This window comes from Thamnophis elegans, chromosome 2 (genome assembly GCF_009769535.1).
Source record: "Thamnophis elegans isolate rThaEle1 chromosome 2, rThaEle1.pri, whole genome shotgun sequence".
Taxonomy (NCBI): domain Eukaryota; kingdom Metazoa; phylum Chordata; class Lepidosauria; order Squamata; family Colubridae; genus Thamnophis; species Thamnophis elegans.
In genome coordinates this window covers 105247803-105274342 of record NC_045542.1, presented here as the reverse complement: position 1 = coordinate 105274342, position 26540 = coordinate 105247803, and the positions used below count along the sequence as shown (strand labels likewise).

At 37.5% G+C, this 26540-nt stretch overlaps 1 protein-coding gene across 1 annotated transcript; it reads right to left on the bottom strand.

The window, feature by feature from the left end:
• Positions 1-320: 320 nt before the first annotated feature.
• Positions 321-19387, bottom strand: WDR82 (WD repeat domain 82). The gene is made up of 9 exons (XM_032210809.1): positions 18912-19387; positions 13672-13769; positions 9678-9744; positions 9058-9157; positions 7636-7752; positions 7185-7340; positions 5525-5594; positions 5171-5313; positions 321-2534 (listed from the first exon to the last, which is right to left on the bottom strand). The coding sequence occupies exons 1-9, from the start codon at positions 19070-19072 to the stop codon at positions 2505-2507; spliced, it is 942 nt and encodes a 313-aa protein (XP_032066700.1). The 5' UTR covers positions 19073-19387; the 3' UTR covers positions 321-2504.
• Positions 19388-26540: the final 7153 nt, after the last annotated feature.

Sequence of the window (26540 nt, the reverse complement as noted above, 5' to 3'; positions counted from 1 at the left end):
CGAATACTTTTGGCAATATAGTGTATATTAGCTAAATCCCTTAATACTAATTTGACATCTAAAAAAAACACCCAAAGTGGTATTTTGTCCAAAAACATTTAAGACAGAAGGAAATACATAAGCTCGTCAAAATATGACACTGCATTTTCAACGTCCAAATGGTTTACAATTATATGAAAACGGGTTGGATGCAATTACATATTTATCTTACTATCTTGAGCTGTTAAATAGCCAACCAATGTATTTTGACATAAGAGTGTGCTTAGAGATGAATTTAAAAAGGAATTTTAAAAAACCCAATTTATACAGGAGAGCAATCCTGTCTTATACCTAATACTGTAATTTATTTTTTAGTGAAAATATTTATAAAAAATATTCAAGCTGCAAATACAGATGTAAAAATGCAGTATGTTATTAGAATGCATAATGTAAGAAATCAGAATACATTGCAAATGATAACATTTCTAAATAAAAAAGAACGATCCCACAGTCAATTCCCAGTAAAAAATTAACTTTTACTCAGTTAAAAAAACCAGTTCAAGGTCAAGGGCAGTGTATTCAAAAGTGTATTCATTTCTTAAAAAGACATTTCTATTGATTTGTGTTACTGAAGAAATGATGCTAAAATTATGAACAGGTCTAAAGTTAATTAAATGATATCTAGTAAAAACTGGCCATAAAAAAGAATATATTTATAGTGTATTGTGCAATTAATTGTCATAAAGGGCACTGTGAACAACAATCCTGCCCTGTGTCCCAAAATTGCTGCTCATTGGCCTGCAAAATCTTTCACAAAGAAGCCAAGAGGTAGAACATTGATGTATCTACAGTAATTCCCTAAACTGGAGTTATCTGTATTATTCGATGCTGGCTGGCTAATGAAAAAATCTTACTGTGGGATATAAGATGTTGAGCATAAACACAAACCCCAGTTTAAATTTGAATCCAAGTGTCAACTTAATGTCAGGTAGGAGATTCCCCCTCCCCTTCTGTTATTTGCCAAAACAAACTTCCCTGATCATATTGCTCAGGCTGACTCATGCCTCTCAACTCCATGGAGGGTTTAGTACAATACCAATAATGCAAACATCTCCATAGAATAGGAACACTTCTGAACAAAGCCAAATGTACTAAATAAAGGTGCTGATATTATCCAAATGTTCTGATGAATGGAAAAGACAGCAGCATCTTAATATTAAGAAACCTAGAGCATGAAGCATTACAATTATGCTTCTATGAAATGCAGTTTTTTAAGTGTACAGATTGTTATCGGGTGCTGAAGATTATGGTAGCTGATACAGCACCATTAACATGTATGGGAAATGCAGTATCAATAGTATAAAATCAAAATCATAGTAAGTTAAAAGAACATGAATTTAAATTTCCTGCTGCCTTGGAAAGGATGCTTAGAGAAAGTTAAAATGGGCCCCTTCATTCTACTGCAGGGAATAAAAATGGGCTTAGATGAAATTGTATAATTACCAGTAGAAATAAAAATGAGATCAGCTGGTAGTTATACAATTTCATCCAACCCCTAGTGAAAAAGACTAATTTTCATGTACAGAATATCCCAGTGCTTAATGAATGGAGATCCCCTGTGTAGGTGGAGTTGTACTACTTACATTGTGAAGAGTGGAATGTAAGTTTGTACTTGGAAGAATAGAAACTTGGAATGCTCTCAGAAAGACAAGTACACTAACACCCATTCCAGAATACTGTGTTGGTCCAATATTACTATTTTTTTAATACCTGCTAGTAAAAAAACAATAGTGACCCTTTCACATTCTTCTACCCTTCCCTGTTATTTATAAAAATCTGAAGGAAGTGCATTTCCATCCAGCCCTGCTGAGACTTCTGTATTGCTTGGCTTTCTACCCAAATACCCCAATTATCTGTTCATGTTAGAAGCTGCCCATGACAAAGAGGATCAGTATCATTTTCTAAAGATTCAGAATCTGTTGGAGCACTTAAGGCTAAACATCTTAAAACAATGTCCCCTTAGCAATTAATATCGATCTGTCTCTCTCTGTATAAATGTATGTGTGAATGTATGTATGGCACAAAGGTAATTATATAGCACAATAGCAAACAGCATGGATACTGCTGATATTTCAAATGGGACAGAATATGTTAGAAAGTATACTTTTAACCGAGTCCAAAATCCTGGGAGTTTACAAGTCAGCTACAAAGATAAAGGACTGGCAAAATTCTTTCCGAAGCAAAGCTGCTAGTTGATTTCAGCTGTAATAGTTCTGCTTCAATTTGATGTTGGAAGAGATGGTCAGAACAGGAACTGCTCTGTGAACAGGAACTAGCCATGTGAAGAAATCCTTTGTAGGAGGTGCAGGAAAGAGCTTGACAAAAGGAGATACAGGTAGAATGTGCTTGGTGGGAATATTCATCTCCAACTGACCCAATTCCAATACTTCCACTGTTGTCTTTATAAATACTGCATTGCTTTCAATACAGTATGGACACTGTCCATTGGAAGTGATGAATTCAGATTAGTCATCTATAGTTGGCAACCAAAAAGCCTGAATAAAGAACAGAGGATAATATTAATGTTCAAGAAGGTTTGTCTTAAAACAATGCCAAAAACTGACATACTGCATCAGCAGGCAATCCTGGCTATATTGTGATGGCCACCTATGCCCTTTATTTAACAGCTATCCAAATGATTATGCAGCGGCTGTGCAGACACAATATTTTTCTACTCCACCAGTAATAGGGAAGTAGCATCAGAGAGCTAACCCTAGTTGCTAGTACTTCCTGCTGGCAAGGCTGTAGGAGTTACACTGGTGGGCAACCAGCATTCATGGCCCTTTAGAAATTCAGTTTCTAAACTGTGATACTCTTTTTGTCAGAACCTTCATATGTTCCCAAGTAACACTGACGGTCTTTAACACTCTGACTTTTCTGATACTACAATGTGATTGATTTAATGTGATACTAAGATTAAAACAACGCACTACACATTTTTCAGCTACTACTATTACTACAGTAACGCAGAATATTCGTAAATGCAACTTTTTGGCAGAGGAAAAACAGGCTAGAAGAATGTTATGCATATATATATATATATATATATATATATATATATATATATATATATATATATATACATACATACATACATACATACATACATACATACATACATATACATATACACATACATACATACATACATACATACATACAGTATCTTTATCATTAACACCACTATTACATTCTGAATGTAAGTGATCCATTAATATAACTGAAATATATTTTAAAATAAATTATTTTAGTTTTTATTAAATAAGTGTTGGGAGAAGATCAACACAAAATCAAATTCAGTATAACAATTTGTATAATACAGAAACCAGGATGCATATATGTAGGATAAAATGAAAGGTGTTTATTTAAATCAACCTGAGTGCCAAATATTTTCTATTTCAATTATTCCAATCCACATTACCTGACTGGCATAGGCCAATGGGATTCTTAAAATGATACCCTTTGATATAACCAGGGCTTTTAATTAACACTAAAGGAAGACTGTGCCTCTGAATAGTCATCATCTGAAGTATGTTTTACCACTGTTTAAAAATATTTACTTAAATAGAAAAATAAATATTGTAATAGCCTCGTAAGTCCTTGGACTTACGAATGACAGCTCGGCAGCAGCCAGGCGTGCCTTAGCCAATCAGGCGGGCCTGCGAGTTGCCGGGCTGTCATACGAGAGGCTATTGGCTCGTCCGTCTGACAGCTCCATATAAAAAGCTGTCAGACGGAGGAGAGGTGCCGGTCTACCAACAGTTACTGTTCTTGCCTGTAATAAAAAGTTTCTTACAGTTACCTCAGACGCCTCTGCTTTTCCTTCCGCCGATTTAACAAATATTTTTCTGCCTACCCAGAGAGTCATCCAAGTATACAGAAATAATTTTCCATTGTCTAACCTGGGTATGACTTGGGTGTGGGTGGGTGTCTTCCTTACAGAAATAACACATTCATTTGTGATAGTGAGAAAAATGGAGCTATCGTATTGCTTCTTTTTTAAATATTGGAGAAACAGCATTTTGGTAACATATGTAAAACAAAGTAGCAGAATGATATCCCATGAGCACCATTTTACCACTTCTCCAGATCCACTTCTAGTTGCAGTAATGACTTCAACCAGCACATATGCCTAACAGGAATTTTCGGAAAATAAAAATGACTGCAGCCTAGTGGCTTTGTTTGAAAATGTCTGCCTGGAAAAAAGATCAGGGCTATTAAGTAGAATACGGGCAGTGTATCTGGGCTTTCAAATATGGATGCTGACTACATAGTTTTCTAAACTTTCCCACTATCTCATGGTTGTCCATACCGTTATTACCCATGGAATTATAAGGCTGTACGTGACAATAGAGATCATCTATTCCAGGCCCTGTCCAGCACAGATCTGTTAGAAGTTCTCTGACAAACCTTGTACAGAAAACCTTGAGCAAAGGAGATCTTACCATATTATATGTTTGCCTGTTTCACTGGCTAACATGTTGTACAATCAGAAAGTCCTTTCTGTCATTTAGCGTACCCACAGTTCTTTCTTTAATTTTAACCTGTTGGATCTGGTCCTTCCTTCTGGGTCAATATAGAATAAACCCATTCCATCCTCAGCATTATTTCAGATATTTGATTATTACTATCTTGTCTCTTAGATGCCTCATGCCAAAGGGTGTACGGACTACTGGAAAACTGATTGCTTCCTGGTAAAAAGATATTTTGGAAATAACCATACCTGCTCTGGAAGTTGTTGTTGCATTGTTTTGAATTTGAAGCCTTTTTTACAAATAGACAAGCTCTCCATGGTAGCCATTTTGTGAGATCATTAATAATATGGTCTCAAAATTTCAAGATAATGTAGAAAATTAACAAGAATTACAAAAGTAGTGATATATTATTGATAATAATCTCTTGATCTTTTTAACTTAAGTACAATCATTCCTGAAGGTACCAATACAAGAATAATTGTAGGTCAAGTCTGAAAGGAGGATCCTTGGTGCTCTCTGAGCTTGGTTGTTTCCTTGCAGATGTTGGGTAATGAAACATCTGCAAGAAAACAGTCAAGCTCAGAAAACACCAAGATCCCCTCAATCCAGAAGGACTTGATTTGCTTAGAAATGTGAATCAACTTAGGTTTCCTTACCATATTGGAGCATGCACTGGCGAATGTCATAAACTTGGGGTTGAATTGCAAACAGGTAATGGGTCCTGTGTGTTTCCCATCAAGCACTGCTACCTTCATTCCAGTCTCTCCGTTCCAGACATGAATCTTCCCATCCTCTGATCCTGCAGTTTCAACCAGAATCAACAGAATCAGGACTGATTAATCAAGCATCTCAAGTAAACAGCAATAAAATAATACATTATAGCAAAAATGAAGTATAAAAAATCCTCCCCAAAAGATATAAACTACTTAGATGCTTTATGGAAATGTCCCAGAAATTATTTTATATAATTGGTGCTGCATTGATATATACATAGGAAATCAAACTCTTACCAATCATTATAAATTGAGAATCTGGAGTGAAGGAAGCTTCCAATGTGACAGCTTTGCTATTATTATATCCCTGTAAAAAGAGTAAGATGAACATAAATTTGAGCAAACTCTGAAATCAGTAGAGGATGGGGGGAGGGGCTAGCGTAGAGTTGGACACAATTTAGCATCTGAACAACAATAACATAAAACAGTGTGACCATAAACTGTAACAGAAAAGTTAAGGTAATTCAAGCAAAAAATGGTTTGCAATGTCAACGTGCCCAAGCCCCTTCCAACCATTGTCCTTGCCATTTCAGGAGAGAAGCAGATAAAAAGTCTGCTGAAAGCTCCAAGGAAAATGCTCACCATCAGTGAAGGAGAAAACCACGCTCTCATTCAATAATGGAGCTCATCAATCAAACTTTTCCTTAAAATACTACACGCAACCATGCTATCACAAGGTTATCCTATTTTAGAAGATTTAATTCTTCAACAGCCTTAGGACAAAATAGTCACAAAATATTTCTTAACTGTCCATCTCCTTCAAAAGGCGTTATACAATATCAAACACATTTATTTAAAATCAATTGCTATCCGTTAATCTAAATTTACAATTAGTCTTGGAAAGATCTGGCTCTATGGAAACTTTGTGTAAGAGGTTACAGCTGACAACAGAATGAAAAAGGCATCACTCAGGAGGTCACCACCACCATTTTATACTGCCCATTTTTCTGTATTGATCAACTGAAGGCAGCAAGCGTTCATAATACTCTTGCCTCCTCTTTTTCCCACAACAACAGTCATTTGAGGTTGGCTGGATGGGAGAGACAATGACTGGTCCAAAGTCATACAGCTGGCTTTCATGTCTAAGGGAGGCCTAGAACTCATATTCTATTGGTTTCAGGCCAAGTGCCTTAACTACTATGCCAAATTATCTCTCAAATTAAGCCTTTATTGATGGAAAAAATCTGAATAGCATTACAAGGACACCATCTATAATTTTCCCCAGAAAAATATAAAAATCGAAGAGCTGAAAAATTATTACCATCTCTGGACTATTTAAAAATCCAGAATGGACCACAGAACAGGAGATTTTTCTTCCTGTCATGATTAATGAGTATACTTGTAGCTATGAATGATTGTGAAATTTAGAATAATATTTTTTTTAACTCCATGGATTGAATAGAGCAGTGGTCTCCAACCTTGGCAACTTTAAGACCTGTGGACTTCAACTCCCAGAGTTCCTCAGCCAGCAAAGCTGGCTGAGGAACTCTGGGAGTTGAAGTCCACAAGTCTTAAAGTTGCCAAGGTTGGAGACCACTGGAATAGAGTATAAGAGGATGCTAAGTCATAATCTAAAGTGTGATTTTATAAAGTGCTTTTTCCTTTATCAATTATCTTTTCAACTCTTTATTCCAGTAGATCTCTTTCAGTTAAGAAGTTACTCTCAGATATTCCAGCTTAATGGCTCAGTTTTACATATGGGATGCACCATCAAACCTCAATTTTCACTTAATAAAAAGGGGTCAGCAAAAATAACCTGATGAATTAAATGTCCTTATTTTCAGCAATAAAAGTGTCTTATACTGCAATGCTAACTCAATATTCCATAAATCTTGTCTTAATTCTAAAGAACATCCAAAACGAAGACCCTATGTGGAGATATAGAAATGTCCCTCACTGTAAATGTATGAAGAACTGCTCCTTTAAAGGCATCAATGAGCCGTATGATCCCTCCATTAGTTGAAAGAAGAACAAGTTTTCCATCATTGCTGAACTTCAGGCCAGTCCACTCACAGGTTCGGTCATATTGCATCTTAAAGGTAGCAAATGGACCCTTCAAAAAAGAAAGACAGATGTTGGCATGGAGCAAAACTATTCCACATGTTCAGATCATTTTTCAAAAAATACCTTACCAGGCAGACCGTGTCTGACTTGGGAAGGAATTTCATTTTCTTAGGCCACAAAACTTGCCAAGTATAACTGAAAATTATTTATACTTCAATTCCCAGAAATCCCGAGTTTAATGTTTTGCTTTTATATGTTTGAATATTAACTCTACGATCCTAGGAATTTCATCTAAAAAAAAGATGCCATATTTAGGATGCACTTAAACATTACATACTACTTACCTTATCAAAGGAGCGAAGATCATAAAGTTTCACCATTTCAGAATTCACCCCAGCTGCAAAAATCAGCCCCTCTGGATCAAATGAGCATACAGGTTTTCCTTGTGGATGCATCAGACCCTAGAGGTTGAATACATATACATACATATAAAGCCATCCAGAATTCAATGTAAGATAAGCAGCTCTATAAATGTTGTAACACACACATACACAACACACGCATACACATACCTTTGTAGCTGCACTAGTTGCCTGTTTGCTTCAAGGCACTGATCTATAAAGCCCTTTTTGGTGTTGGGCCAAATTACTTCAGGGACTGTCTGTCTTCCATAGTTATTTACTTGGCTTATTCAATCTCCAGGTTCCATTGACTATTAAGCAATGAGCTACTGGGACTCTGGAAGCAGCATTTCTCTGCTGCTGCACATGTCCTCTGGAATGAGTTTCCCTCTAAAATCTGATCCCACCTATTGGTGCTTCAAAGGAATTTGAAGACTGTGCTGTATATCTGAGTCTTTGAGTTGTATAGGTCTGTGTCACTTTCATTTCTGTTGGGCGCTTGTCATCCTTGTCATCTTTTATTCTTGTCTCTTGACTGCATTTTGTGTTTTGAATAGTTGTACTTGTGGGCTGCCCAGAATCATTGGGAGTTGGGCATGTGCAAATTTAAATAATAACAATGATTAATTAAAGTCATGATTTGTTAGAAGCATCCATGGTGGATCTATATTAATTCTCCAAACTACTAAAATAGTTAGAGCCATATGTTTGTATTTCCAATGTTGAAAAAGAAGCCTTTTGCTTACATGTTCATTTTCACTATTAAAAAGTCAACACCCATGCAATTAAAGTAAATTTCAGGCTGAGTTAATATATTCAACTGCTTTTTATCAAAATACAAAGATCTATTTAAATAAAGTGATAGCATCTCTAACAGAAATGCAAAACAATCATTTCTGAAATAAGGCTTTTTCTTGAAAATGATGTGATCTAGAAATGTACTGAAATGTTTGGGCTTTTTTATTAGGTTATTAAAAAATTCAGGTAAAAAAATTCAAAAGTAGAAACATAAATACACATATGCTTAGTCAACAAAATTTCAAAAAACAATTAAAAGGAATAGATCAATTGATATTTTGGTAGCCCCTCCCCTTTTCCTCTAGCCATTGTTACTTATTGTACTTTACTTTGGCCATTGGTTTGAATCCTTTCAATTTTTGTTATTACTATTATTATTCAAAACTGTTTATTTTTCTTAAGAATCACCTAAGACTAAATGTACTTTTTAACATGCCAGGCTTAGGCTTGAGGTTCTGTGTATGTGTGTGCATTGTTCATATCTACTACTACACTGGAAATAAAGTCTATAACCTACACAATATTTGAAATACATTAACATACTTCATGTGGACTTTAGAAGTTTACCTGACAATTTGGTGACCGAAGATCCCAAAGTCTGATAGTCTTATCAAGTGAGCCAGATATAAAGGTATCATCCACTGGAGACATAGATAAAGCAACAACTCTGAAATGAACAAGAAAAAAAATAAAGCCAAAGCAGTCTGCATCATATATGCCATATATATTTTATTCTTCAAAAAAAGGTGAAAATTTAGGCAACATAAGTAAAAACAGAACAAAATCTATTGTGGATTAGTTATAATGACTCTTAAGTGTTTAATTCTTCCTATAGTCAAAGCAGTGGTGGGTTCTGGATCCCGTTGCAATTGGTACGGTTGCAATGGGCCCAGCATCCTCCACATGAACACACGCAGCGCATGCGTCTTACCGTCCAGTCATGCTTCCACGACACTCCAGCTGCTTGGCAGAGTGTTGCGCAGGTGCTGTACGCACCATGCGTGTAACCACCGAAGAGTTTAAAGACAGGTAAGGACCATGGGCGGGCGGGCCTCCGGAGCACTGTACTGGAACAGTACCTGGTGCTCTGGGCAGGCTCCAGTACGCCAGTACTAGGGTGTACTGCCTGCAACCCACCACTGAGTTAATGCAATATAAAAGTACAAGCTATACTCAACTCATCTTACCTCTTGCTATGTCCTGGAAAGTATCTAATGTATTTATTGTCATGAAGAGAAAGGTATCTGATAGTATCTGTATGGAAACATCAACAAGGCAAACATTATATAAAAGTACTCTCTAATGCAGCTTGCTTATTAGAGTAAGACTTTTGTGAATAATATTAGCCTACTTGCACATCTCACATTTTAATAATGGAATTAACTACCGTGTTTAAGTTCACACACATTCAGCCATGAACCACGGTTCCTAGTTCATCCACGCATACAAAGATTTAGTGCTATGTATGAATTCAGGTATATGGTTTGGTATTTTATATGAACTAAACACAATTAAAATCACAGTGAAAATAAACCATGGCATAACAATATATGTAAATCCAATCAGCTACTGTAGGTGTAAACAATAGGGTCAGTGTAACATTCTGTAAGAATCTGGCTCAAACAGATACAGTATTTCTATAGTCACAGATATAGAACCAGAATTCCTCTCTAGCTCAGAATTGCTATAAAAATGTTTATATGAAACACTGATTACACCTTATATTATAAAGCAGATAAACCACGTAAAAGAAAATAATTTAGTAGCATATATAAACTATGACTTTGAAATCAAGAGAATTGTGTAATATTTTATTGCAGCATTTCTTAACTAATTTAAATGTAGATAATTGTTAAATATAGGTTGAATGCATTGGAAGGTTGATAAATATAGGACTTTCTTAAAAAATAATTCACCTGTAGGTGATCAAGTCTCAAAGTATATGTAAGTCAGCTACAACAGGTTAAGTATATGTTTCCTACAGGATAATAAGTCAAATTTCCTTTCTTCAAAGATAAACTAAATGATATCAATTTATGCCTGCAAGCTCATATTTCTGCAGTTTTTTCTATTTTGTGGAAATAATCTGCTCCAGGATTTTCCGATGAATCAGCAAGCATTTATTCCAGCACATAGTTTTTACAGAGAAACATGAATGAACAAGATTAGACCTAAAGGTTTGAAGAGCTGACTCTCCACTAAACAAAAGAGCTACAAGGAAATCTGCAACATATACAAGCATTTGAGATAAGCTGGTGCTTTCCAGAGAACAACGGTTACCTGGCACCAAACAAACATGGGCAGGAAATCTCTTCTTGTAGTCGTCAAGCTCTGCCCCAGGCAAGGCAGTGGCCTGTACAGTTATCTCCTGTACCGGGTGGTATCATAGACCCTCAAACTGTACAAACTACTACCTCAGCCTGGAACCAGGCAATGTGCAGTAAGCAGAAGAAAAGCTAAAAAATTGAGAATTCTTCATACAGGATGATATGAATAGTCCACATTCAAGATATAAATCAGACACACTAATTTCTAGCAGGAAAAAAGAAAATTAATTTATCTGTGTTTTTGTAGGCTTCCTCATAAGAAAAATGACCATTACTATGTAGTAAATACAGTAAGTAACATACCATACCATATCACACATACCACACCACACCACACATAACGGTGCTCTTCTAAAATACTTTTTTAACATCAAACATTTGGAAAGCAAAGAAAGAATTTGATCAGGATTATTCCACCTGTATCATCTTGCAGCATATGAAATTGATTCTCAGTGAATGAAGGTGAATATACGTGTCCAGGGGTAACGTTGCAGGATCCAATTTTGGTAGGTCACCATAACCAGAATTTTAATCTTCTGAACCTGTGCTGGAGCCCATCTTCAGGAAATCGCTCTCTAGCTACAGAGAAGTTTCCTGAAGATGGGCTCTACCACATGTCCAAAAGCTCAGAAGACAAAACCTTTGGTCCCAGGACCGACCCAGATTGGACCTTGCTTCTCAGACTCACAAATTTGTGATACAAACAGGAAAGTAATAGTAATATAGAGCAAAGCATGTAGATTAAGCACAATAATGAGTTACATACAGGAAAATGTATTAAAATGCTCCACCCAATAGCTATATGGCATCTTCAATACACATTCACTACTAAAGTGATGATACATCTTCTACAGTGCCCTCTGGGACCGACTTGCTGGTCAGAAACCTCTCTGTCATTAACATGGCCTGGTTATTGGGCTTTTTAAAACATTAATTTCCTTTTCTAATTCCTGCATTTCTGACATGAGAATACACCAATGATATCTAATTGCATACATCACAATCCTGAGACAGGCTGGAGACATTGTTAAAGTTCTGTTCCAGTGCCTGGAAGCGGGGTAGGTCTACATGAATGAGAACAGACCTAAAGAAATGCTAGCAAGATGGAGCTACAATATTATTCATATTCTAGGACTCCAACACACACTCTTTGTCTCTGGATGGAGTTGCATTGCCCCTGGAAGAGATCTATGAGTTGAGAGTCTTCCTGGATTTGTTTTCTTTTGTTTAATCCACAGGTGGAAACTGCAGCCACGAGGATCTTTGCCCATCTTTGGCTGGTACAGCAGTTGTGACTTTACATGGCACAGAAAGACCTGATTACAATAGCACAGGACCTCATTACCACCCTTATTAGACTGCTGCATTGTGTCCTACATAGGGCCGCCTTTGCAGATAATCTGGAAGCTTCAACTGATGCAAAATAAAGTGACTAAGGTGCTTACAGGACACCTTATATCTGTTTTTTAAGTCTCTAAATGGTTTCCAATTAGCTATCAGGTACAATTTAAAGTGCTAGTTTGAACCTATAAAGCCATTTATCCCTTGACATCTAGATACTTGCAGGACTTTCCTCACTAGAGTTGGACTCAGCACTTCCAATCATTCCAGAAGCAGCTGTTTCTCTCCTATTTGGGCTAAGTTAGGGAAAGAAACCCAGAAGCTTTGTTTTTTCAGAGGACTGGCCCTCTGGAAAGACCTCTATATAGAGCTTTTTCCATCTCCAACGTTGCCCACTTTCTGAAAAAAAATGAAGTTTTTTTTTTTACAGAGGGTCTTTGGGCCCTGAAGTTATGAATTAGGTCTGGGTTCAATTGGCCTATGTTTATTTTATAACTCCCTGTATTTTGTAAGCCATTCAGTTTTATTACTGTAGCAGGATACAAATTGTTTAATAATAATAATAATCCAACAAATATTTTATTAGTTGAGGATAGCAATAAACCAGAGGTAAAACTGCTGTCTCTGAAAGAATTAGAAAAAACAAAAGACATGGAAAACTAGTTGTTACCAAAGAATCAGGAGGAAACGTATTAAAAGGAGGCCCTGAAAGAAAAAGACATGCCAACTAGGTGTAAATTTTCAAAATGCAGAGATTTTCAAGTTACAATTTTTACTTTGTGTGATTTCAGACTTTATAGGAACATGTAACAGATTTTAGACCTTAGTGACATTTGTGTGTTGTTTATGGTTGCTAAGAAAGGCATACACAGTCTCCAGAGTAAATGAAGACATTCCTGAATTAGGCAAAAGATCTTGCAGAAACCCAAAGCTTTTTAAGAGAAACTTTGAAAGGATAAAAGTAAGTGAAAAACTGTTGCTTAAATGGATAAGAGGGTCTATGGAGATTGATATGTTTAACAGGATTTTTTATTGCTTTGATAAAGGACAACAATTTGCATTTTTACTGATGTGCACTGTTCTAATAAAGTATAAAATTTACTGTCATCTAATGGAGGAAGCGGGAAAGAGAAGTAGCCTGTTTCTCTTGTTTGCAAGTTAAAACAATAAAAGCCATCTCATTAAATGTACAATTTATTCCTTGACAAAAACTTTATTAATTGTTCAAAGAATAGAGAAACTTCTTAAAAAGTTAAAAACTGATATTACATTGCTACTGTATGCTTGCATTTCATTCTGATTTATTTCTGACTCAAAGTTAATCAGGAAACTACCTTAAAACAGTGCTTTAAAATTAGTATTCAAAATTAAGAAACATTACATTATCAATTAACAGCTTCAATGAAAATAATTATTATTTTCAGTCAAAATCAGTCTTCTCAAATCTTCAATACTTATTATTGTTAAACATCCAATATGCAAAGGCAAGTATCAGGAAGAATGGCTCACTTACCATCTATTTTATTGGAACTGTATACAACTGTGTTGGCAGCATGAGTGTATCTGATGAGATCAACTCCATATTTTTTACTATAAAGTGTTCTCTTGGGCCTGCCAAGGAGGAAAAAAAAATATTATAGAGAAATTCCGTTTTGCCATACAGATAGTTCTTGACTTAATGACCATAACTTTCCATTGCTAATCAAGGCAGGTGTTAAATGAGTTTTGCCTTATTTATGGCTTTTTTTGTTAATGCAGTTTTGAAGTGAAGCATGTAGTCATTAAATGAATCTGGCTTTCCCCACTGACTTTGTTGTTGGAACCTGGCTGGGAAGATTACAAATGGTGACCACAGGACTGCACAGCTGTCATAAATACATGCTTGTTGCTAAGTGCCTGAATTTTGATCATGTGACAGTGGGGATGCTGTGATAGTTATAAATGAGAAATAAGGTCACTTTTTCAGTACTATTGTAACTTCAAATAAGTTACTTCAAGTAAGCAAATGACTGTAAGTGAAGGACTACTTGTACACAATGTTTACTCATAAGATAGAATAATTATAAGCAATATATGTGTGTGTTGACAACCAGAATTTTCATTATATTTCTACTATGTACAACTAAGATATGTTTACATTTAGTGATATTTAGTTTCCACAGGAAGACTACTTTTTGGTTTAGTTAGTTTGAACAAGACTTCAGTTAATAGCAGTATTGTAATTTTGCAAGATGACTGTTAGCATTTTTTAAAATTTAAATGTAGTTATTTCATGTCAAAATTCTAAGTCTAGATGTAATACCGTGCAAGGCATGGAGGTGCTACAGAACAAAAACAAAATGAAAATAGTCTGTTGTTTTTTTATGATTAGCTTTCAGCAAATTAGAAGAAGAGCTGGAAGCTCCCCTCTTTTTAATCCAAATATTTAGGGAACTATAACAAGCTCTTTGATATAGTCTAACTTGGAAAATGCTGGCCACTTTTAATTATAACATTTAACTAAACTTTTAAATTTGAAATAAAATCCAGGACTAATTGTATTTTATTTCTAAACATATTGGTAGTACTATTATTGAATTATAACCTATGTTGCTCCCTAGACTGACATACAGCAAAGAAGCCCGTCTTTGAGAGAGATGAGCAGTTTAGAAATAAGAAACGTAAATAAATGAAACAGGACGCAATTTTAACAGTGACAATGGAGAGGAATGACAATGTGGTTAGTATTGATACTGTTTGCAAAAGGTTTCAGTTCTAAGATGATATTTATGTATTTATGAGGCATATGGTTGCTTCTCCCAACAGCAATAACTGTGGGCAACTCATTCCAACAGCAATAAAAAGATAAAAGAAGCAATGAAAACCAGCACCCACAAAACAACTCCTGGCGCTCTAAGCAACACTCCCTAATACATAAACAGTCAGAATCACTGGGCTCCAGCCTTACCCCATCCCGATGCTTGGGAGAAAAGCCAGTACTTTAAAGCTTTTTGGAAGATCAAAGTGATAGGAATTGTGTGGATGTTAGTGCCTGGCAAGAAATATTTGTTCCTGTTACCAGAAAAGTAGCTGAAGTAAAGCTATTTTTCTTGGCTGAAAAGTGAAAAACACATAGTTTCTCTGCAAGCTATCCAAAACCCCATTTAAGAGTACAAGCTGGTGCAGCAAAAACAACGCTCACATCCCACTACTCCCATTGTTTTAGATTCTAAGTCATCTAAGTTAGTAAAAGGGTCATGAAATCTTGAAAGTTAACCAATAAAAGATTTCTGGATATTTTCCCTGATATCGGTCTCCTTTTTGTTGTATATGTTAAACTGCATTCAAACTACAGTAATTGTCAATAACTTGAGACATACAGTACCTATCTAAATAAGAATTAGCAATTCATTACCAGTTTGAAGATTTAACAAATTTGCTTATTGTTACTTAAGGAACTGAGAAGGTCAGCCTCATGCTTAAAAATTGAAGAATGCCTGGCAAGTGTGAAGGTCAAATACTTTGCTGACAGATAAAGTTTTGGATTTGGGACAAGATAACACTGATAGTTTATATATAAACTGTATGCTTAATTATAAAAAAACAGACAATATCTATCTCCAACTTCACTATCCACTTCATTAAAATCCACTGCTATGAAACTGCATTTGCAATAATGATCCCCAAATCATTGAGTTCCAACTATACAGAAAAATAAATACAGAACAGTTCTTGAAGTAATCACAGCTACAATTTCATTTTTATTGGTTCACAGTAGTGAAAGTATGGTCACTTAGCAAATAAGTAATTGCCTGATGTGATTACTAAATTAAGTAAGGTCATAAAGGATATTTGTAGCTCAGAGTTGAAATGAGTTCTTGGTGCTTCTGCGTTTGGCTGTTTTCTTGCAGACATTTCCTTACCTAAAACTAGGATACCGAAAGACTAGCAGAACACATCCATGAACACCAATTAGCTGTCAGAAGATATGAGAACTCCATCATTTCACAACCTATGAACAGACTTAACCACAGTTTCAACTGGGAAACCACAGTTTCAACTGTGACCATCCTAGACCAGGAGCCTGCAACCTTAAACACTCAAAGAGCCATTTGGACCAATTTCCCATAGAAAACAATGGAAGCCACAAAACCTGGGTGGGTGTGGCCATCTCCATGTCATTCACTCCCACCAAGTCACATGACCCCTCCAGTCACACCTACCCAGGTTTTGTGGCTCCGGGTGTTTTCTTTTCTGTGGGGAAACATGTATCTCTCTCTTTCCCTCTCTCTCCCTCTTTTCTCTTTCTCTCATCTCTCTCCCTCCCTATCTCTCTCTTTCTATCTCTCATATTGCTCTCATATCTCTCTCTCTCTCTCTCTCGTGTTCCCTCTTGAATCATTTCCAAAAACAGGTAAGGAGTGGATGGTTTCCTGGAAGCCTGGCTTTTTGACAAAATGGCCATCCACAGGCACATAGAAATAAACAATATCTACATACTCTTTAAAAGAGACAAGCCAAAAAGGAAACATAAAGACCAGAACACAACCTCACTAGTAACCAACCCCCAGATGAGCATAGATTAATACCAAGTTTAATACCAGACCTCCAATCAAGTAAACAATACTCCAATCAAGGAACTGTCAAAAAAGCTAACAATAAACATCCCAAACAAAGAATCACCAAGATCATTCCTAGTAACACTCACAGGGCAAGCCACTAGAATATAAATTCAGAGCAAACCCCATTCCTTACAAGCACTGATGATTTTACTTACTTTGGGTAATGAAATTTCTGCAAGAAAACAACCAAGCTCAGAGAGCACCAAGCATCTTTCATAGTTAAGCCTATTTCATATTTTACTATTAACCCTAAGGTAAATAATTATTGAATAGTGTCTCAAACTATTCACACTAAACCCACAAATATTCTTGCAAACTGTTATCTGAGTTCTCCTCCAGTATAATACTGTCCGACACAGCCTACATTTGATGATCAAATGTGTACACTGCCCATTTTACTAAGTAGGCAATTTACAAACAAATACAGAATAAATAACACTTCTTGAAATGGTGAGAAATTTAAGAGTACAGTACTAACCTAGATTTGAGATTTTGGAATGCTGCCACAGGAGACTTATTGATATTTTATAGTTTTTTATTTATTTACAAGTCTATGCAACCGAAAGACTCAATAAAAGCCACTGCAAATCTCATTTCTCCCCCACCCCTCATTTTTGCTTTCCGATGGCCCCTAGACTCAAATTACATATTTATGTACTTTAAAGATAACATACAGGAGATGGTGAACAAGACATTTGGCAGCCATATGACATCATTGCATGATTTGCATGATTACATATCACCTTTCTGGTATCACGTTAATGTTATGGGGTAGCCTCTATCCTTGACCATTTTTAAAATTATGAATGATGAAGATGGAGGTATTCCATGTTGGAGATGGTTAGTGAACTAGGAAGAAGATCCCATCTCTACCCATAATATTCCGGCTTTTAAAACTTATTTCTTATGTTATAGTCCTTGACTTAACAATAGTTCTCCTTCTTGAGCAGGGGGCTGGACTAGAAGACCTCCAAGGTCCCTTCCAGCTCATTCATTCTATTCTATTCTATAGTTTGTGACAGGAGTTTTAAACAGAGGTGCCTTTCATATATTAAAAAATATACATTCTGAGTTAGAATGGGAATTGTTAGAATCATAGTTTAGCAGAATATGAACACGAACAAAGTTTTAAAAACATATGTTTAATTTAGGCCAAGGGTCAGCAACCCATGGCTCTGGAGCTGCGTGTGGCTCTTTCATCCCTCTGCTGTGGCTCTGTTGCTCAAAATATGCATCACAACCACCAATGTGTAACACCCGGCACATTATTTATTGAGCTTTTCAACCCCCATATGGCCAACCATGGTTAAATCCAAGAAAAGAAAGGTTTCAGAAGAAAACAGAATGTTTAATTCAACTACATATACTAGTTTTGTGGCTGCTCAGAAAAAAGTCAGGCACAGGATTTTGTCGCTCCTGGTGTTTTCTTTCCTGTGGGAAATAGGTCCAAATGGCTCTTTTGAGTGTTTAAGATTGCCAACCCCTGATTTAGGCTTATCACACATCTTTTTCAGAGCAAGATAAAAAATGTTCCTGGTTTCTTCTACTTTCAGACCTTGTTCCTGCAATGCAGACTGAGAGATGCACCTGAGCATCCACCTAAAAAAGTAACATCTCTCCCCCCCAACCATTAAAAGCTCAAAAGAGCCCCCTCTGAGCAAATGATAATAAGAAAGGTACTTGAATGTGCAGAGATGGATAGGTTAACCATGGAGTTAAAGGACAGAGAAGAACTGGATTCTATAAAATCTCGAATATACGGTACATTTGGTTGGAAGACAGCCATAAAGCTAATGCATATAGAATATGTAAGATATATATAAAAAAGAAAGAGAAACGGATATGTACGTAAATATTGCTATAATTTAATTGTATATATAATACATAGTATAGTAATCTCTATAGTTAGTAACTATATGTTAATGTGAGTGACATTGATACAGAAACGCTGTAATGATTGGAACTATATGTTTAATGTTGAAATATATTTAATAAAGCTTTTAAAATAAAACTAAAAAAAGCTCAAAAGTCCCGTTCTTTGGGTGAAAAGAAAAGCCGCTTCTCTCCTTCGGGTCTTTATCCCGCCTTCCCTAACCCGAGAAAGGCCTTTTTTCCGCGAAAAGCTCCTCGCACCCCCCACATCGCCACTCACTTCCCCTCCTGGCAGTCGTAGAGCACGATGGAGTCATCGTCGCTGCTGGAGATGACCGTCTCGCCATTCGGGCTGAAGTCGAAGCAGTTGATCTTGTCCGAGTTCTCGCGGAACACTTTGGCCACGCGGAAGCTCCGCAGCACGTTGTCCGTCAGCTTCATGCCGCCGCCGCCTCCTCCTCCGCGGGGAAAGGGAGCCGGCGGGGCCTGCGCGCTGGCCAAGGTGAGGGAAGCGGAGTCGGGCAGGGCTACTAAGCCTACGAGCGGGAGGAGAAGGGGAAAGGCGGGAGGAGAAGGCTGGGCCGGCGAAGGGCCGAAGCGACTGTGCCCTCGGGCGGGATTCCACCTCAGGCGGCGGGGAGGAGGCGGCGGCAATTCTGGCTCATTGTGTCCGCCATTTTGCGGCTTTGGGGCGGAGGGGAGAGGGGGGTGAGCGGCGGCGGCGGTGGCGGCCCGCGTGGGATTGTGGGCCACCGGAGGAAATAGAAGCGACGAAAAGGAGCAGCGAGGGAGACGCTACCGGTCTGGTGCATGCTGGGATAGGCGAGTGAGGCTCGAGGCCCGCGAGGCGTATTTTAGCGCGCGCAGGGGGTGGAGGTGGGAAGAGGCTGAAAGCGCGCGCAACTGATTGTGGGGGGTCTAACGATCCACTACTACAGAGGTGTTCAAACTTAGCAACTTTAAGATTTGTGGACTTCAACTCCCAGAATTCTCCGGCCAGCATAGCTTCAAGATCAAAATCTTCCACAGCTGGCCGGAGAATTCTGGGAGTTGAAGTCCACATGTCTTAAAAGTTGCTAAGTTTGGGGACCACTGCTGCTACTACTACTAGGCGGGACTATTGTGGTGATTGCCGCCCATCCCTACCTAGGGTTGGGAACCTTGTCCCGCTCTTCTCTTTTGGGAGAGATTGAGTCTTTTGCAGGGCCTGCTATGCGGTGCCATGTCCCTCAAATTTGGCAATTTTTAAAGATGTTTGGATTTGAAAAACTGGCTGGGTGTTGAAGTCGGCACACCACCTTCAGTCGATAAGTTGTATCCAATTCTTCGTGACCCCATGGACCGCAGCATACAGTGCCCCCCTGTCCTCCACTGTCTTCCCAAATTCATGTTTTCAGGGTTCCCAAAGTTTCCCCAAATCCAAAGTTTCCCCAAATTCATGATCGTTGAGTCCGTGACATGATCTAAGCCATCTCATCCTCTGCTGTCTTCTCCTTTTGCCTTCAATCTTGCTTAACATTGGGGTCTTTTTCCAATGAGTTCTCTCTTCTCATCTGGTGGCCAAAATATTTGAGCTACAACTTATGAATTTGTCCTTCCAAAGGACAATGGGTTGGTTTCTTTTAGCGTTGACTGATTTTGATCTTGAAGTGTAAGCACCACAATTCAAAAGTGTCAGTTATTTTGGTGCTCAGCTTTCCTTATGGTTCAACTCTCATTACATCTGGGAAAACCATAGCTTTGACTTAATGGACATTTATTGGCAAGGTGGTGTGTCTGCTTTTTATTATGCTGTCTAAGTTTGCTATAGCTTTCCTCCCAAGGAGCAAGTGTGCTTTAATTTCATGGCTGCAGGTGTCGTGGCTGCAGAGATCGTGGAAGCCAAGAAAATAAAATCTGTCACTGTTTCCATTTCTTCCCCTTCTATTTGGCAGGGAGTGATGGGGTTGGATACCACGATCTTAGTTTTTTAAGGCTGAGTTTCAAGCCAACCTTTGCACTCTTTTCTTTTATCCTGATAAAGAAAGTTTGTCAAATTTGATAAACACTAGGAAAAGGCATGCCTTTCCAAGTGCTATATGGAGAGAAGATTCTGACTGCTTTTGTACATTGAACATAGATACTAACCTTATGTGTAGAATTGGGCTGTACACAAAAATCAATTTATTACATATGACTACCCATCTCATGGAAAATTGCTCTGGGCAGTATACAATCCTCTAAAATAAATATAAAATAGTTATATAAAACCACTATGTAATTGTTAAAAATATTTAAAACTAAAAAACCTTTGTATACCATGCAAAAATGTTGCCTTTAAAAAAAAATCTTAAATTCCCAATGTTAACACTCCGTTTAGTGAATGGAAGGTCATGTAATAATAAATAGTAAATATCAAACACCATTAAGCAACGTCTATGCATACAACAATTTTCAAGGGTTAAGAACAAGTGGCTCTTACCTCCGGTCCTTGGACTGTCACTGGGCTGCGGCATGCCAGAAACTGGTCTGTGCAAACAAGTGAAACTCCTCCCGAGGGATGCAGGAACACACAAAAGTACGCCCCCTAGGTTTGTGGAAAAAAACTTCTCCACAGAACCAATCCCAGGTGCCCAAAAAGTTAGGGGCCGCTGATCTAGACTAACCAGTATGGGAATGCCTCGGTTGAGTCTCCTGAGAGCCATCTTTCATAGGCAATGAAAATCTTGAGTTATCAAAAGTTTTGTGGTTCTATTTTCTAAACCTCCTTGGATGTTCCACAGATTCTAATATTAGAAGAGGAAATGTAGCATCTGACTATATTTTATTTATTTATGAAACATACCCCATAATAGTCAAATGACTCTTGTGCATGCTTCACTTTACACACTTTTATGGAATTCCCCATGGTCATTTTTTCCTAAATTAAAATACTTCAAATTATATTACTTATCTTCTAAAGGAGAGGCTTGAGATTACTCCTAGTTTTCACAATACCAGGCTATGTTTTTCCAGTTCTGAAGCGTACTTTGTAAGAAATAGTAAGAAATTCATTGTTGTGCACTCAGCATTGTGCACAACAGCAATTTTTTTCACTTGCTGTTAGTAAATTATCTGGTCAGTCCATCTACTCTGATGTGTCATTTGTCTTCTTTTGAAGGACCTGATTTGTAGTTTGGGACTGTTTTTAGATCTAGTCTCAATCTGGCATGGTTCCATAAATGAATTGTTCTCTTTCCAAGTAATAATATCACAAAACATTTATCTTCCACTCTCAAGTCCAGTTGCTACTAGCAGTGGTGCTAGTTTTCATAGTAATTAAACAAATACTGAATTGCTGGAAAGCGGAACATAATTGCAGTAGCCTTTTTTGACTCTGATCCCCTCAACAATGCGATTCAGTGGCAATCTAAGTTTTCTTTTTAGATGTGGCTAATAATGGTAGTCCTTGACTTAACAATCACAATTGAGCCCAACATTTCTGTTGCTAAGCAAGGCAGTTATTAAGTGACTTTGCCCCATTTTATAACCTTTCTTGTCACAGTTGCTAAGTGAATCACTACAGTTAAGTTAGCAACATGGTTGTAAAGTGAATCTGGCTTCCCCATTGACTTTGCTTTTTAGAAGGTGATCGCAAAAGGTGATCACATGACCCTGGGACACTGCAACCATCATAAATATGAGTCAGTTGGCAAGCATCCAAATTTTGATCATATGGCTCATGAAGGGTTCACCGACAAATGCGCGCTGGACAAAAGCACGCCGACGAAACCGCGGGGAAAAAACCCGCGAGTTTGAAATCGCACCGATGAATGAGCGCAGAAGCGCGCTGACAACAGCGCGCCGACAGAAGCGCGCTCTAAACCTAACCCTAAAGGTAACCCTAAAGGTAACCCTAAAGGTAACCCTAAACCTAACCCTGAACCTAACCCTAAACCTAACCCTGAACCTAACCCTAACCCTTACCCTAACCCTTACCTTAACTGTAATCGCGCTTCTGTCACTGCTCTTTTGTCGGCACGCCCTTGTGGGTGCGCTGTTGACATCGCGGTTTTGTCGGGCACACTGTTGTCAGGTCACGCTCATGAAGATGCTGCAACAATCCTAAGTATGAAAAACTGTCATAAGTCACCTTTTTCAGTGCCGTTGTAACTTTGAACTGTCACCAAATGAACAGTTGTTCTACCTGTAATTTATGATAATTTAACCTTTGTAGATTTCTTCTTTTTTTTTTTACTATTTGAAAGCTTCTAAGCTAGAATAAGTCCTAGTGTTATATTTTCGGCTGGCCCATTGCCTTCCCTTCTTCTTTCCATTGTCTTGCCTTCCTTCGTTTATCCACCATAAATCTCCATAATAGGGATGCTGATAATGAAATGTTGGGGTTACTTCACTACTAGAAGGGAAGCCAGATTCACTTTACAACCATGTTGCTAAGTTACTTCACTACTAGACTGGTATATAACAAGGAGGGAGAAAGCAAAAATGTTTGGTAACTGATAGCAGCTGCACACCTGCACTGTGGCTGAAGCTTTTTTTCTTTGTTTCCTCTGTCTTTGTCCAGAAGTGTTTTCTTTTTTTTAATGTGCTTATTTGGTGCCTACAGCAGACGACAGCACTTTGTCAGCCTTGCTTGATCTCAGAAAAGAAAATATTTGGCCTGAATTACTACTTAGATGGCAGACCTCCAGAGAATACTAGGGCTGTAGGCTAGTAGACTGAAAAGCAAAAATGAAATCTCAGGCAAGTGACAAATCACTTCTGTATTGCTGCCACAGATTTGTTCATGTAGCCAGCAAGAATCGGGCATGACTTAAATCATTCTTTTTCTAAGGTTTATATGACAATTATATTTTACAAAACAATAGGAAACTGCCATGAGTTTTCAGGGAGTGGAAGGTCATTTTCAGAAGCAGAGTAATGTTGGTATAAATTTATTTGTTTGTTTAATTTCTACGCTGTCCATCTCCTCTACAAGCTGACTCTAAAGTCTAAATTGATGGAAGAGATGTTTATTTTTTTTTACCCTGCTCCGGTTCTTTGTGTTGCTTTCCTCCCTCTAAGCTCTTTTCTCTTACCCTGTCTGTATTAAAAAGTTCCAAAATAGATGGGAAAATTACTTGAAAATATAATCAAATAAGGCACAGCTAGGAAAATATTGCCTTTCTTGATTTTAAATGATAGGTTGGAAAGGTTACGGGCAGGTGAACAAACCTCGGGAAAGGTCTCAGTGCTTCCATTTCTGAACTTAAACTCATTTTTCTCTTATGTGTGATTTGCAAAATCTCCTTTTTATGTACCTTATTCTGACAGCTGGAACATTATAAGGATTTTTTTTAGTGTAGTGGTGAGTTAACAGAATAACCAGTTCCTGAAGAGAAATTGTGTTTAATATACTGATGTAAACTTCAATGGCTGTTATCAATGAACTTCTGAGCTGAATTGCTGTAGTCCAGATTTCTTTTGTCTGGCAGCATCTGGTGTTTTCAGGCTGGCATCTTCAAGAGAGAGTGAGCTGCTTTATGGTGTACCTTTCGGCAACTCAGAAGCAACTGAACTAGGATGACTGGGCTCTTGTGGTTTTTTTTTCAACCTGGCAAACTGATCTCTGATTGGTCTGTGTCAATTAGTTCCTAACTGGTATTGCATTTAACTGTTTTTTCATTGAATACTTAATCCAGCCTTTTAAAAATAGGTACCTTCCAGAGATATTGGGATATACATTCCATGTCGAGATATTACTATTTTGTTCTACTTTATGCATTCCTGTTCATTAATCCAAATATATGCTCTTTTTCTCAGAGAATTACATCACAACATTTAAAAACACGCAGCTACTAGGGAATTCATGTATTGATTCACAAAGAATGAAACTGGTAAATTCTAAAATTGTCTTGATCTTGATCTTAGTTGTAAATACTGGAATAATGCATGGTCACAAATTCCAATAACAAATTAATGAGGTTTCAGTTGTGTTAGGTCCGCATGTCTCTATGCATTTGTCCTAAATTATTTCTCAGTGAAGCCGAAATTAAGAGTTGAAGTTTAAGCAAGAAATGTAATCAGAAGTTTGCAACAATGCACCTCAGTTTTTGCCTTATTTGAGAACAGCTAACTTTGGAACTACAGTGGTTTTTAGAACTGTATATTATTATTTTGTTAATAAGGAAAAAAAACTCAACACAATTCAATGCTGTTTAGTGGAACTGTATTTCTTTAGATTCAGATTATTAATAGGCAAATGTCAATGGGAGCTGAGGAATCTGTGTGCTTAATCATGGTTTGCCCCCAAAATGGCAGCAGCTGATGTCTGAGTTGATGCAAGGACAACAAGGAATATTTGGGTGCCTTAATTAGCTTGAGGCTCATTTGTTGAAGGCCAACAGAAGATGAGGGGGAGAGTTCTACTGTTGACACAAAGTCTTCTTGCATGGATATTCTTTATATACCTCTCCTCTATTTGTAAACCCACAGTTTATGCCCATAATTGCACTAACTGTGTCTATACACTTAACCTCCCAAAGCCAGGGCAATCCTTCACCATAGGGGGAAGTGGTTGCTGCTTCTTCAGGAAGCACCATTTCAAAGTAGTAGTTGCCAAGCTTTCTCCTCTTCCTTTCCTTTTTTCTCTTTCCGCTGCCTGGTGAGTTGAGTGTCAGGAACTGCCTGTAATGAGCTTATGTGCCAGAAAGTGATGATTTCCAACAGGACAAACTACAAGGGGTCTTGGTTGTTTAATCACAAATGTTTCATTACTCAAACTAGGTAATGAGAAGAGCAACGAAGAAGAGCAGCTTCAGTGCCTGGATTGAGGGGCATACAAGGCCACAGTGTATGTTGTTGTGAAAAGATATTAGGAAGCAACTGATTAGGGATATGCATAACAATAGATGCTCTTAGTTTTTTCTTTTTCTAGTTACAATGTATTATTACAACCAAAAGGTCACACATGACTATCCAAAGGCATATAAAATGTCTAGAATAGAATAGAATAGAATAACATAGGTGGAAGGTCTTCTAGTCCAACCCCTTGCTTAGGCAGGAAACTCTACACTACTTCAGACAAATGGTTATCCAACATCTTGTTAAAAACTTCCAGTGTTGGAGCCTTCACAACTTCTGGAAGCAAGTTGTTCCACTGACTAATTTTTCTGCCAGGAAATTTCTCCTTAGTTCTAGGTTGCTTCTAAAAATACATATTTCCTAGGTTGCTAGAGTGTGTTGCTGTTGTTCCCATTGTTATTTGGTTATGTCTCACAACTGCCTGATTTCATATAATTATTCTCTCTCCTCTCCCCTCCTCTCCCTGCCCCAACTCCCGGCTTAATCACCTTTCTTTGTAGAGGTTGGTGTTAAATGGTGTCATTATTCAGTGATTTTGTAGACCGCCTTAATTAATTCATTTTTAAAAAAAAATTATTCTTGTAATGTTATATCTATTTCTAGTATAGTATATGTTATTATTTATTCTCTGATTCAGTTATTTATTTTAGAATGTTTTTGGTATATCACTGTGGAATTAATAAGATTTTAAAAGTTACTTCCATTTTTATATAGTGAAACTAAACAAGAAGTCACAAGGAACCATCAGAGGAACATGTTGGAATGATTTATTCAAATTAATATGCAGATTAGGACCAGTTTTCATTAATGACAGCTTATGAAGTTTTCATTTAAAAGAGATTAATCTAAGCTCTTCGCAGTCCCAGAGCAATGCTCTCATAGAAGATGCAATTCTCAGCTGATCTGCCAAGATTAATGATGGCTTCTGGATCACTTTCTGAGCAGCTGCTACGATCAAGTGAAAAAAAGAACAAGAAAAAGAAATTTCATTTCGATCTAGCTAGCCATAACTCTTGCCTCAAAGTCCCAGTTTCAGTGCAGAGAATAAATTATTCCCCTTTTGGTCTGCTCTGTTGTTCAGAATTGA